This window comes from Nannobrachium achirus, assembly GCF_963921795.1.
Source record: "Nannobrachium achirus genome assembly, chromosome: 3".
In the NCBI taxonomy this organism is placed as follows: Eukaryota; Metazoa; Chordata; class Actinopteri; order Myctophiformes; family Myctophidae; genus Nannobrachium; species Nannobrachium achirus.
Window position 1 is genome coordinate 48,610,921 of NC_137812.1, and position 15,181 is coordinate 48,626,101.

At 43.2% G+C, this 15,181-nt stretch overlaps 1 protein-coding gene across 1 annotated transcript in view; it reads left to right on the top strand.

The window, feature by feature from the left end:
* Positions 1-15,181, top strand: part of LOC308281630 (E3 ubiquitin-protein ligase SMURF2-like) — a 114,024-nt gene continuing 98,843 nt past the window's right edge. Inside the window, exon 1 of the mRNA XM_080721859.1 lies at positions 1-457. Coding sequence (XP_080577985.1) covers positions 406-457 — 52 coding nt within the window. The 5' untranslated portion in view covers positions 1-405. The remainder of the gene's footprint in view (positions 458-15,181) is intronic.

A 15,181-nucleotide genomic window follows, 5' to 3' on the forward strand; every position in this document is an offset into this window, starting at 1 on the left:
TCCTTCTGTTGACTTTGTGGCTTCGAATCCACCCTCGTTGGATCATCATCACCCGCGATTGGGATGAGAAGCGTTTGCGTTTTTTAATTTTTTTGTATTTGTTTTGTTGCGGAAGATAATTTGTGGATGGGAACATTATGGCACCAGGTCTGTGTCTATGGGAGCCACCCCGCTGTGACTGCTGGTCCTTTCTCCTGTCCTGCATTTAGAGGCAGTGTGATTTCCAATGGTGATAATAACTAGGAGCTGACCCATAGAAGCGAAGCAAGCCAGAGGATTTCAGCTGGAGAAGAAGGGGAGGCGGAGGGTGTCTGTTTTTTAGGAGAAAGCCATACTCTTTATAATAACACATGCATTACACATCCTTTTTATGAGTTTTCGTCAAGCTGGGACATATAAAGGGGAATGTCTAACCAAGGACTGAGGAGAAATGGCCCAGTAAAGCTGCGGTTGACAGGTAGGACCGTTTAAAGCCCCGTCTATCGCTTCTTTTTAGCTTGCTAGCCGGCTAACTAGCCATGCTAACGTGCAGTGGTGGAGAAAGTACTCGGATATTTTACTCTAGTAAAAGTATCGATACTGCAATGCAGAAATACTCATGCAGTTACAAGTATGAGTCTGGAATTCAAAATGTGCTTGAGTAAAAGTACAGAAGTATTGCTATCAAAATGTACTTAAAAAGGGTAGAAGGTAGAAAGGTAAAGGTAGAAAGTACTCAAGTACTCTTGCAGAAAAATCATTTGAAAATAGCAGATCTACAATCTACAAGGCGTCACATCGCGACGCACTGTGAGCTTGTAGATAAGCTATTTTCAAATGGCATTCATGTAATATAGGGTTGAAGTGGGTAATGTATGTTTTGTAATAATACAAATCTACAAATTAACTAGTAACTAAATATCATATAATTGTGTAGTGGAGTAAAAGTACAATATGTGCCTCTGAGATGTAGTGGAGTAGAAGTAAAAGTATTGGAAATACTTCAGTAAAGTTTAAGTACCTCGACATTTTACTTGAGTAAATGTGCTTAGTTACTTTACACACCACTGCTGCTAACGTGTTGCAGAATGTCGCCGTTTGAACGGCGTTTTATTCAAGTTGACTGCTGTGTTCACTGTTCCTGCAAATGTGTCCATTGTTGTCTACATTTAAACCCTATGATGATAAGGTTAACGAACGACGAGATGCACGCACGCGCGCGTACACGTATCTTGAAAGTCAGTCAGGGTATCCCTGCTAACGTTAGCAGTTGTTAGCTCTACCAATGTTGGCTAATGTTGAAAATGTAGCTCAGTCACACAGAGAAATGCAACTCATTATTAGTCTACTCTAAATCAATGGGTTTTAAACTTTTTCATGCCAGGGACACCCAAATTGACACTGAAGTTATAAGCCCACGGACCCCCATTTGAAAAAATATTAATTCCAAGGACCCCCAAGCAGGGACGTGCTGGGCCCCTGATTCAGCCCGGGAAAAAGAGTTGTGGAGGCCCTCATCTCATTGAGCGCTATAGTGAGAGATCTCTCTCCATAGCGCTGCTGCTACTCAAAGATTTGCCATTTCAGATCATGACAAGTGACAAGCCAGTGGGCCAATTACATGAGTTATATTTCGTCGTTGTCGGGTGGAAACCTTGTTTGTCCAAAACCGTTTTAAAAATGATTTAAACTAGTGAAAACAGCCGATCTACAAGCACACAACGCCTCGCACCTGTACTACTTTTGTGCGACAGCCTTGTATGATGAAGCAGGGCATTGCTTTGCGAAAAAAAATACAAATTTGAAACTTGGAGATACAATGTTTCTGCCCGACAGTGACGATTTACTTGAAACGAAGGCCAAAATGGAACGAAGGCCGGGAATGAAGCGGCCGTTCGGGAGTTGTCCCGCTTTTCCCAATGGCCAGCACGTCCCTGCCCCCAAGCCCAGTTTGACTTGCATTAGGCTACGGACCCCACACATTTAATGGCATTTCTATCTCTGAGACCCCAATTTATATTGTAAAATCAATGTTAATGTAACTCTTGAGAGTGTACAAATGGACCCGTTAGGGTCGATTTGGTTCCATTTGTACACTCTGAGTTGCATACCCATAAATAAGTGTCCATTTGGTTCATATCATTTAGCTGGGTGGGGACCCCCTTGAACTCCCTCAAGGACCCCTGGGGCTCCCCGGACCCCACTTTGAGAACCACTGCATTAGTCAATTAAGACATGTTTAAATCATATACAACCTATTTAAATAAAACCTATGATATAATTATCATACTTTGGAGATCTTTTAAAGACCCAATTAAATGACTATTTTGGGTATTTTATTTTGAAGTTTCAGTTTGAAAAGGAAGCCTGTGTGTTTCTGAAGCGTCTAGTCTATGTCCAAGCGTGTCTATGAAGGGAGCGCTCGTTTTATGGTTAGATGTCACAGTTATTGTCCACGACGCTCAGTTATTGTCCACGACATTGCAAGCGGCGCGAAGGCCAGCGGACCTTGGTCCTGCTCTTCGCGCCCGAGCGCTGCAGGCGCGAGTGCCCGCGAAGAGCGGGCCAGGGCGCGAGTTACGAAGCCGTGGTGAATGCAATCGTTATATTTATGCCCAGGCCGTAAGGCCTGGGCAAGCCCACGATAAACGCCACGATAACCTCCTAACGCATTCTATTCCCATCCTCTGCGCGGTCCAAGTGACTACAATGGAGCGCTCCCTACCTCCGGTTCAGCCAATCACAGGGGGCTCGGCGGGGACCTGAACTTGGACAAGCTTGCGTATCAGCCAGACGCGTTTCTGAACCTATCCGAGGGGACCAGCCCTTCAGGCGATGGGATTTAAAATCTGAGTAATGGGAGTAATGGGAGCCAGCAATGGGAAACAAACAGGTGAATCTAATCAAAGGTTCATTTATATTCAAAAACTCTATCTATGTCATCACTTTTTGAATTTCTGTTCACAGGAAGTAATTAAGAATGGCCTATTTAGGGACCTTTGATATAAATATACACAAAAATTGTTTATTTTCTATTTTTTTGGCATCTAGTGTTAGGTATGGCCATATTATCACTACAGATATGCTCTAAAAGTGTGAAAAACATGTTTTTGATTTCACCCCGTCTTTAAGAAAATGGGGGAGGGGGCTTTCCCCAGGTAATCTCACACACCTTATTAGACCTATAAACAAATGTCTTGTACACATTGCCAGCAGGCGAATGGAAGTCAATTCCTGAAAACCACAGTAGCTGTGAAAAGCTTGGATTCTATTTACTATCCAGTGCCCAGATCCTGTCTAGAGCCTACTGTATCCGGTAATTTCCACACATACCAACATGCACAAACAGACCATTTCCGTATGGCTCTATACTGGATCTGCAAACTGCAAAGCATATGGATCCCAGTCAATTATGTCTTGCTTTCAAGACATAATTTTCCCTAATGCTAACGTGTTGCCGTTGCAGAATGTCACTGTGTGAACGGCGTTTGTCTCGTCTTGAACAAAACGGAATACGTTCACTGTTGCTGCAAATGTGTCCATTGTTGTCTGCATTTAAACCATATGATAAGGTTAACGACAAATTGTTATCCTTGTGACTAACAATGCAAATGAAGATATGCATATTTTTGCAGAAACCATGCAATCTGTAATTAGTATTACAAATAAATCTCGCCCTACTACTCAAAATGTAATTTTGCCGTGCCTGATATGTACAGGATGTATTTTTATGGTATACTGTCTTTTACCATTTACATTAATATAGTTGCTATAGTGCTATAGTGTTGCCGCTGCTGTACTGGTCTTACTCTTTGGCGTGTACTTATTCCTGGCCTTTCTGATGGCCGTACTGGTGAAATAACTTGTTGTGTGTATGACCCTCTGTCACCGATCAGACAACTCAAGACAAGTGTAGTGTGAACTGCACAGCTGACTGATGACTTTGAAAGCCATGCCGTGTGTGCTTGTTATAAGCTTTGGAGTTACTTTGGAGCAACAATCTGACCATTTCTTTTCTCGTGAAAAGTGTCAGGCATAATTAGTTTTGTTTTTGTGACATCAGGTAAAAAAAAAAACAGATTCCACTCCTTAACGTGTGAATTTAACCCTGACAGCATAGAAATGTTCCCATAAGAGTCAATTTTTACACTATCAATACCCAGGATTAGATTTTGCAGTGTACTCTGTGTTCGACTGAAAAAAGGTGTTCACAGGGGAAGGAGAGACCGTGTCATTATCTGGGCATACTGTATTACCGTGTCTCTGCCTCTCCTACAGTGGTAAAAGAACTGATAAGATTGCAGCTAGGGGTGTGCATCATCTCTCAATAACAATCGAATATACACACAGAATATATAGCCTCCTGAAGCCCCCTTTCAAGACGGGAACCCCTTTTGGGGTTCTTGTTGCTATGTACAATATATATAACATCATTTTTTTGTAATTTCTGAACAAATATTTTTTCAGAAGGCTTACGTCTTGATTTAGAAGGCGTTTTTTGAATTGGCCTCAGTCCTGAATGGGCTTCATATATGGGCTACATTACAATGATATGATTCAGGGTCAGGGACAATATGGAATGATTCGGTTTGAGTCGATCCAATGTAATACAATACAATCTACAAGCTCAACGTGATGTGTTGAGTGCTTGTAGATCTGCTTTCTTTATTTTACTTGAAAAAAGTGTGAACTTGTTTCAACATTGAAACATTTTAACAACTTGTTTGGTGGGTCCCTGCTGGCTTCTGGTTCTGTGGGTAAATACATGAGGGTCCTGGACATAAATATGTTTGAGAACCACTGAGATAAAGAACTTGGCAGCCCAAGAGTGTCTCAATAATGAAAAACAGGTGCATATGCTATGGGAAATCACACAGGTTAATTAAATCATGATTTATCATCATTCAATAGTTGCATAATCATGCGGTATGTTTTCGTTTGACAGGAAGTATTTTAAGATTTGACTTTTTGGTACTTTAGTCATTCAAATACAGAACAAATACACATGAACACAAAAAGATTCCAATAAATAATCAGCAGGAAGACTTCGGGTTTTTTTAATTAATTTTTGCTGTTAATCATGGAGAAAATGTGTTCGAGTGCTACTGTAGAAAGAAATTAAGTTGCAAACGATAGGATCTAGTCAATGTCATCTTGCCTGCCTGCATGTCCCAAGTTTTTTCCCCCCATATGGGGAATGGTTTTAAATGGGCTGCAGTGGTCTTAAGACGGAATCCCAGGAATGTGGAACCTCAGAGAGGAAATGTGAGTCTCTCCAGATCATAGGCACATCCTCTGTCTCTGAGAATATGAGGGTATAGTGGTGGAAAGGGGCTGGAGGAGTCTGAGAGAGAGAGTTTCAATTTACTGCTCACATACAGTACTGATGAACACCAGTGTAAATGTTGCCTGTTGACCCTGTGTGCACATGTTTTGTTGGAGTCACGTGCCCAAGCCTTGTGTGTTAGGCCTAGCACTACATGCTGAAAGAATTCCCCCATCTTATTCTGTCTGCTGTACAAGAGAAGTTTAGTTTTATAATGTTTTAGATGGAACCAAACACTTCTATCAAAAATGTCTGCAACAGTGAGTGGTTTGAGACATTCAGTAGTCTCCTACTTGCCGGGCATTCTGTCACGAGGCATGCACAGCTATTGGGGAGATTGCTGATTTCTCTGATATGCTATTTTCTAGGAGATGACTCTGTATGTACCAGCCTTCCTGATGGTTTGCTATGGGCTTATGCCTGTACTGAATCCAGAGCCTGAGTGCCCACACCAAGGCAAATCACTGCCATACTGCATTAGCCCTGCTGTCTGGTGCCAGCGCCAACCTGTGGTAACCTGAGGGGATCTCTGTTGCATTTGCTGTTTAGACAGCATTCACACAGTCGGGCAGCTTCGACTGACTGGAATAATTCATTCATCATCATGGTTCCTCTCAGCTGCCATTTTGGACAGTGAATAAGTACAACAGCAACGGGATGGTTGCCATTATCGAAAAAACTAAACGGCTAGCTGTTTGTGGTCATCAGCCATCAAAAGGCAGCAGGGTTCAAATCTGATTACAGTTTGCGATGCATTCTGTTTGTCGAGAGCTTGAGCTGGTAAATCATTCAACGAAAACTCCTCAAGGTTTCTTTTTTTAACATTCTCCTCCAGGGAGGACAAGTTTTCACTCGCTCAGATGTGTCGGTTAGTGGAGTGTGTGTTGGAGAAAGTGCTATTATTGGTTTGCCCATCCTACTGGGCTTTCCTCTCGTCTGCTCTCAGGTGACCAGACTCACCAGAGGTATAGAATCTGTTACGGATGGCATGCTGTAGATTTTGTGGGAGGCAGGATTTTGCCCCAGTTTCATTGTCCCAGGTGCCTGGGTGTGAAATCCTTATCACTACAGACTCTTTGGAGCACCAACTCATCTTTAACATTTTATCTGGGACAGTTGCTCTTTGAAGCTTAAAATAAAAAATGCCATGTGAGTTTTCTGGTAGGATGTGGATCTCATTGCTCCCAGATACCTTGGCGCCAAAGCTTGGTAATTTCTAATGCTGTGGAGAGGTGTTAATTACTGTTGATCCGTCATTCTCACTCTCTCTCTCTCTCTCTCTCTCTCTCTCTCTCTCTCTACGCTGCAGCTAGAGTGGTTGCCTTTTACAAGGACGGTGTTTTCCCCTCACTTTGTTGTCTCCACCAGCCGAAGGCATGGGGGAGAGTATGTTTTCCCCTTCGTCCGTCCGTGTGTCCATCCGTCCGTGCGTGCGTGCGTGCGTCCGTCCGTGTGTCCTCGCAGTTTGTGTGCACCTAATCTCAGTCGCCGTTGGCCCGGTCACTGCCAAAGTGAGCACACACATTCCCTGGATGCCAATCTAGAACCTCTGCCCTAAGGTTTTCAAATGGACCTTTTCTAGCACCACCTAGTGGCCGATGTTCGCAAAACACATTTCTGTGCACTACTCTTACAGATTTTGTCCAAAAATCCTACAAATCGGTAGGCAGTATCTCGACAGTCATGTGATCGACACGGATCTGTCCGATTTTGCATATTCCATCCTGATTGGCTAAGATTGGCTTCCAAAGTTTGTAGGATTGAGCCGTTTTGAACAAAATGCCTCAAATCCCAAACGCAAAGTGCAATTATCATGAAATCGTGCACACACGTTCCCACTAGGTCGAGGAAGAAATGCCACTTCAAATTTTTGAAATCAGCCTCATGGTGGCGCTATAACAGGCTGATTTGTGGTTTTACCTATAACTCCACCGATCAGTTTCAAACTTTGTAAGCGCACTCCCTAGAGGCCAAGGAAAAACCCTTTCCCTGCATTTTTCACATCAGCCTTTTATAGCGCCACCAGGAGGCCGACTTATGTAAAACACAATTTTTCCTATTATTCCTTGAGATTTTATCCAAAAATCATGCAAATCGGTACACAGTATCTCTATAGTCATGTGATCAAGTCCGATCCATCTGATATTTCATATTCCATCCTAATTGGCTAATATTGGCTTCCAAAGTTTGCAGGATTGCTCAGTTTTTGAACAAAATGCTTCAAATCACCAACGCAGCTTGCGATTACCGTGAAATCTGCCACACATGTTCCAACTATGTCAAGGAAAATGCTACCCTTTTCACGTTGGCCTGTTATAGCGCCACCAGCAGGTAGACTTTAGCAAAACACATTTTTGGAACACAATGCCTCAAATCATGCATGCAGTGTCTGATTGCCATGAAGGTCTAAGGTGAAGAACATATGCCAGCCTTTTAACATTGGCCTATTATACAGTAGCACCACCAGGACGCATGGCCTGGTGGAGACCTGTGCTCGGAAGAGCACTGCTTCTAGTTGTCACTGAAATCTATAGTTATCAAGGGGGAGGATAACATGTTTATCCTCATGTCAGCACATAACAAGGGAGGCTAATACATAACAAGGAAGGATAACCTTCCCCCACGTTCTGTTTACGGCATGACTGCAGAGAGAGAGGAGGGTGGGGGGGCATTTGAGATTTGGTCCAGCGCTTATGGGGAGAAGCTGCAAGAATCATGATTATCTGATTCTGCAAGTTTCACCCGATTCTGATGTGTCTGTACTCTGTGTGCAAGCAAACAGTGCCCAGACTGCCCACTCACCCCTTTCAGGTGTGTGTGTGTGTGTGTGTGTGTGTGTGTGTGTGTGTGTGTGTGTGTGTGTGTGTGTGTGTGTGTGTGTGTGTGTGTGTGTGTGTGTGTGTGTGTGTGTGTGTGTGTGTGTGTGTGTGTGTGTGTGTGTGTGTGTGTGTGTGTGTGTGTGTGTGTGTGTGTGTGTGTGTGTGTGTGTGAAGCCAGGAAACTGGTGATTAAGATAAAGAAGCAGGCTGTGTCCCAGTCCCAACATTAGTACTGGGACAGAGTGCATTTCAGGGAAGTTAGTGGGGACCATCGTCTGAGCACTTATGTCTTCTCCCAACAAAATACTGGACTGGTGTGTGTTTGTGTCGCGTACTTGCTTTGTATATATGTATGCAATGTGCAAGTACTCAAAACACAGCACACGCATAACATTTCCACAGGATGTACTGTCAGCACGCAATGCTGAGCTAAATTAGGCCTGTCGGCTTCCTAAAATGCAGGGAATATATTTAGGCATGTTGGAGACAAACTAAAATGGGCCAACAGTTCTCAACCTGGGGACAACACCACTCAGGTTTGCTGTTCCGGCATGGCCTGCAATGAGGAAAAGGGATTTCCAATCCCCCCTTAATAAGTGAAATTACTTGATTGGGGGGGTTAATTAAAGTCCTCACCTGTCGACCAACATTTTAAGTTTGAGAACTACAGAAGTAGCCAATTTGTTCATTAAATTCCCTTTGCCATTCTCAGTTTGGTAGGATTAAGTTGGTAGTAATAACACACTGCTTGACAGTCACAGTATTAACTCTGGGTGTGTATGGTTCCATTTTTACATTTTGTGATAGCAAAATGTCTTTACCTAGCCCCTGGAAGTCACTTTGGCAGTGACGTCAGAATGGAAAGTGGATAAATGTCCCTTGATGATAAACGCGGGCGGTTCTCTCGGCTGGCTCCACGTATTCTATTGAAGTCAGTGGGCGCCGCCCCGCTCAGCGTGTAGATCATGTGGAATCAACTGCTCCTCCTTCCGTGGGCATTGCTAGTCGCTTTTTCGCCCCCCTTCTTTGGTTTGGGAAAGGCGATAAATGTGTCAGAAGGTGGATGGGCGGGCGGCACGAGGCTTTCTCCTCCTATGCAGTGCCCTCGCTATAGCAAATATGTGGAATCGAGCGCCACAGCCCACCAGCCCCCCCTCTTTTGTGCCTTGGTTTCATAGGGGGAGTGGTCTTCCTTTCTCCTCTACGGTTCTATAATATAGCGTACACAGTACACTGTCGTTTTACTCACGTTCAGAGCGATTTTTTGGACTATAGAGACATTGACAGCCAAGAAAAATCCATCAGAAGGACTTCGCCGTCGGAAAGTTCACTTATTATTAAGCACCGATGTGCTCGGATATTTTTAATTTTTCAACGTGTTACACCCATAGAGTTATAATAAGTATAACTATGGGTTACACCACGGACAACCGCTTTTCGCTCGCGTCGCGCGTGTGTGTGTGTGTGAGAGAGTGAGTGAGTGTGCGTTAGAGAGAGCGACAGATACAGACAGCGTCTATAAAAACTGCGTGTGTATGATGTTTTAAGCATTGTTGTTTCCCAAGTACTGGGTCTCGACCCACGGGTGGGTCGCGGAATGGGACTGTGACGTGTGTGTGTGCCAATGTTGTGTATTGTAACTGCGTCTTCTATTGCAAACAGTGCTAAACTCTTCAATCAATCAATCAGTCTATACAACAACCTCGCGAATTTGCCTATACAGCCCCCACCCCCACACCACGCAAAAGTCCTCAATTCAACATATAGGCTACGTCAGTAAAAGTACAAAAGTATTGACTTGATTTCATAGGCAATTAATTGTTAGCCTACTGTCAAATCCTTTGTCCCAGTACAGTTTTTGCTGAAAGACTGTCAGCCCTGACTACACTGGACACCTTACACATGACAGTTCCTGGGTACCCAAAAAATATATGTAATGTCGGTACTGCCTATCGGTTCCTAGATGTGATGCGCAAAAAAAAAAGACAGCACAAACAGCACAAATTGCACAATCCAAGCACCGCGATGCGTCGAAGCATAACGCTGGAGCGTCTCTGTGTTGAAGTTCGGCGGTCCTTCGGGCCACTCACCTCTAGAGTTCGGGCCACTTCTAGAGTTCACAGCAAGATACTGTGTGTGTGTGTGTGTGTGTGTGTGTGTGTGTGTGTGTGTGTGTGTGTGTGTGTGTGTGTGTGTGTGTGTGTGTGTGTGTGTGTGTGTGTGTGTGTGTGTGTGTGTGTGTTGCTAAAATGAAACTGAAAGTGAATTCTCCCCAAACATTGGCAGGCCTATTATAGTAATAATAACACAATTAGGCCATAAATGTGCAATTATGCAACTGGAGACATATTACCTTTTATTACCCAATAAATAAAGAATGTTTAAAAATAATGTGTGTGTATATATAATAAAAAAAAGAAATCTCTATTCAGTTTCAGCTAAAAATATATATTTTTAACCATTTTGGAAATAGGAACCGTTAGGAACCGGAACCGATAAGCAGAACCGGAACCGGAATCGTAAAAATCCAAACGATACCCATCACTTGCCTGAGCACCACTAAACCCCTTATGTTGATCAAATATAGAGCAGTCGTGCCTGAGCGCCCACAGGGCGATCTGTTTTTTTTTCGACCCTGCTGTCCTCTGCCCAGCTCAGCCTCTGGCCGGACACCTAATTGTCCGGTTTTCAGAGTGGTGTTATTGCTTTAATGGTTACATTTACATATCTCTGCTAATCTCCCGTTTCATTGGTATAGAAAAATAGCAGATACACAAGCTCACAGACACACACGTGTGTGCATTTCATTTATAGAGCTCGCTCGGCAGTCATCGCTTACACTGAACGCTCCGGTCCACCGTCACTCCTCCGTCCTCCCACGCTTATTGTGGATGAAACCACGGCGAAAGTAGTTAGATGAACTGCAGCTCAGATTTGCCCAAAAACGCCGAAACGAAACGTCATTTAGCCAACAATGGAGCAAAGTAAATTAGTTAATAAAGAAGCGCAGAATTGACGAGTATTATCATGCACTTTGCAGCACTGTGTGCAGTGGCGTAGGGGAGGGGCACGCAACCCCCGCAATGCAGAGGGGGCCCCCACACAGCACACACCCAAATGCTCCCTACTGCTCCAGTCTAATTCTCTCTCCCCCTCCCCCGCCTGCTGGCCCAGTCTCCACACAGCTGTGTGGAATGTAGTTAATGAGCACTCCTTTAGCTTTCCCTTACCAAGAAAGGAATATACATTTACTGCACCCAGCATTTAGCTAGTGGTCGTGTTGGAGCGCCTCAGTCCGCCAGCAGAGTTCATGTGCAACTTCTTCCAGAGAGATTGATTGATTGAAGACTTTATTAGAAGTTTGCATAGGAAAGGGTACAGTTTCATGACAGTACAGTTCACTGGTACAAGGTCAACTAAAAGGAGATCCTAGTAAGCTTTTCAGCTTATTTACATAGGAAACCTTTATGTATGACTCATATAACATTGAACAGATATAACTCCGTCATCATTTGCAAAAGGGCCCCCACCCCCCTCCTCGCAGGGGGGCCCCACAATTTTCAGGAATGATGTCAGCAAAGAAAAGGTAGAACGCAATGCATGTTTAGGTTTTCCTCTTGTCACTAGTAACAAAATAACTGCAGCTGAGCATAATTATATCCACAAGTCTCCCCTTCTCTTCCCCTCTCTCTGTTCTATTATTTGTGCTATGCCAGTCATGTGGATTAGATTTCTAATGGGACAATTTAACTCAAGAATAATTGCAAAAAAGATACAGTGTAGGGCCATCATGAAATAAAATAATTCATGAAGGGTATTCGGGTGCATAATAAATAAAGGAGGTAGGCTAGTCTTAGTTTCAGGGCCGTGCAGCCCATACAGGCAAAATAGGCAGCCGCCTGGGGCCCCACACAGGCTGGGGGCCTCATGAGATTTTTTTTTTTTTTTAACTAACATGGGCATGGTGATTCAGCAGTGATTCATGGTGGTCCACTGGCTAATAAGCGTCAATTTAGGGGTCCTTGACATAAAAAGTGGTGTAACTTGGAGGGCGCTGGTTTAAGCTTCGCTTGTTTAGCCTTGGATCAAGACAGTCATAGGTCAGTCTTGTTAACTCAAATATTTACTTCTGGGGGTCCCTGGAACAAAATATTTTGGGATGGGCAGGCCATGGAGCCGCTCCGTGGACCAAATACATATCATTTGTGCATTTCCAGGGGTTAGATGACATTTGGTGGGTGAACACTAGGCACAATCATTGTCATTTTGTGCCATACATTTTAGGCAGATTACCCCCCCGGACCCCCTGCGGCTTAACACATTAAGAAAACAACAAGCAACAAAATGTTATTATTGAAATATTCAATTCTAGTTAAAGGAGAGAATGCTCACACTGACACATTACTCACTGTTGTTAGTTCTACAGGGATTTGTAAGTGCACGTGTTGTGTAGTTGATTTAGTTTGTTTCCTCCTTATTTCGAGTATTCAACCATTCTGGGGGCAGTAGGGATGGTTATCATCAGGATCGATTATCATTTCCAGTTCTGCATATTGATTCTGGTTCTAATCGATTCCCTAAAGTAAATTGTATTTACTATTGCTAGTACAAACTGTGTATAGTAGCATTGAGATGGAGCCAATGCTTAAATGTTGGTCCTGAAAATACTGATGTTTAAATTAAGCAAGAAATGGAATTGTCCCTGTAAACTAATCAATAATATTTAAACTTTAAGTTTAAGTAATTACTTACTTAATGAATATAATCTCTCCATGTCAACACAATTGTCCCTTTAAAGTATTATTTTCCTAGGTGGGATGTTACATCAATAAAGAACTTATCAATTAATAGGGATGTGGAATCGGAATGTGTTCCCACCCCCCTCTTTTTACAAGAATTCTACATTATTTCTGGCTTAATAGCAGAGGCAGAAAGAGGTGATAAATGTAATCCAGATTCAAGCCCACAAAATAGAGATGGCCTACTTGGTATGCTGTGACTTAAGCCTGAGTGAGCAGGACTGCCTGATAAGCGTGTCTCTCCGCTCGTCCGCTGCGTGTGCATCCTCGCCTTACATCTCAACCCTTTCACTCTCCGACAGCGGAAAAAGGCCTGTGTAGTCTGCCTCCTCAAGCTGAATATCAATAGAGGTCAGTGGGCAACTGGGCAAAATGTTTGCCTTTGAAGTTTTGAGCGCAGATGCTCAGTGTACTTACTGTAGGCTACGCCTTGGCAATTGCAAGTGTGCATTTAGATTGGGGAAGTGTGTACTTAATTTCCATAGTGCTATCTTCCTTGTCTGCTGTATGGAAGATAGTTGTAGCTCCTGGACACGTGTTGTTTTTCCCTATGTGTCTGTCTGTCCCTGGACAACAACAGCACAACGTTCCTTTGAGAGACTGGAAGTGTGTGAGATCTGCAAACTTAGAGTTGTTTTGTGTGCCAATGTGTGTTATGCCCTGGCCTTGTTCGGCTGCGTGTGCGTTTCTCCTTGGCAGTTTCACACTTGATGTGCTGAGGCAAGAAGAAAGCAACCAACCCATGTGGGTCTCTCTCTCTCAGTGCATCTGCTCCCCTCTCATCTCCCATCCTGTCAGTCTCTCCTTTAATTTTCTGTCCTCTCGTTTCTGTTCTTCCTCTCCTCTCTTCTCTCATCAGGAAGACATGTCACAGACATGTCATTCTCTCTCTCCTTCACGTCTTCACTTTTTCGCTGTCTCCTATGTCACCCATGGAACGCATAAAGCCAAACTGCATGTTACACACCTAAAATACAAGACAAAACCGGGAATGGTGAATTAACTTGGAAGTGTAAATATGGACCTGTAAATTAAAATTCAGATTTAATTCAAAGCAATATTTAGAATTAATTAAATCAACGTAAAAAAGACCATAAAAGGTCTTATTTAAGATGTTCCTTTTAGGCAGGGTGTTTAACTGTACTTGTACTGTACTACATTTCAATTGTATTGACTATACCTGTACTGTTTTTGTCTTGTAAAATAATCAATCAATCAATTCCAAAATTATTCGTAAATATTTTGTCTTTGAAAGTGACTTTCGAATGACTTCCGCTAAACTTGGACTTTTCTTTTCATTATCACCAATTATGTACCTTTTTCGATAATCTGCAGCTGCCATCATTCATATGCAAAACCAAATTCATAGCCAATGTGACTGCCTGGTGCATTATTTAGTACTGACTTGCTTCAACAAGCAATGCCCTCCAGACTTGGAAGGTGAATCTGTTAGCTTAAGTTCCCACCATCAACTTCTCCTAATATCATTCATCATTCATTCATTACCAACCGTAATGTGTTCTTGAAAGGCAGTGGAATTCTACAGTGAACGGTGAAGAAAAAAAAGCTACTATCACAATTGACATTCCCGCACGCACGCACGCACGCACGCACGCACGCACACACACACACACACACACACACACACACACATTACACAAATGGTTGGAATTATGAATCCACATTTGACTTTGTAGTCCGTTCACAAGGATTAGTGTGTTGTACATAGGGTCTCCAAGACTTGTGACTTGTAGCAATTGACATCATTCAAAGCAGTTGTCTGACCAATGGGCAGTTTCAAGATTAATTTGCATCCAGCATTTACTGACCAACCACTCCTCTGCTGTCCGGCTAGTTGGCTTTGGTCAGTTTGCTGTATACAGGGGTGTCTCCTGATAATGTATGTATATTAAATGGACAACATTTATGGAACATAATAACATTCTTGTTGGTCTGTAACGTATCACATTTTCCTTGGCTTTGGGTCGTCAGAAAAACGCTTGCCATCCATCTGATATTAATAGACAGACAAAGCACTGTGACTGCTGTAGGTCGTAGGTCTGCACTTGCATGCATGCCTTTTGAGGACCTGGGGAAGAAGTGAGTTTTGCTCTCTGGTAATGAAGGTGAAAGTAGTCTGTGTGAATGCTGTGGGCCTTGCCAAAGTGCAGGGAACTCTGTCTGTCTGAGTGAATGCAGTCTGTGGCTAGAATAATTAGGCTAGAGCAAGAGCTGCGTTTCACCTGCAGTGAATGGTT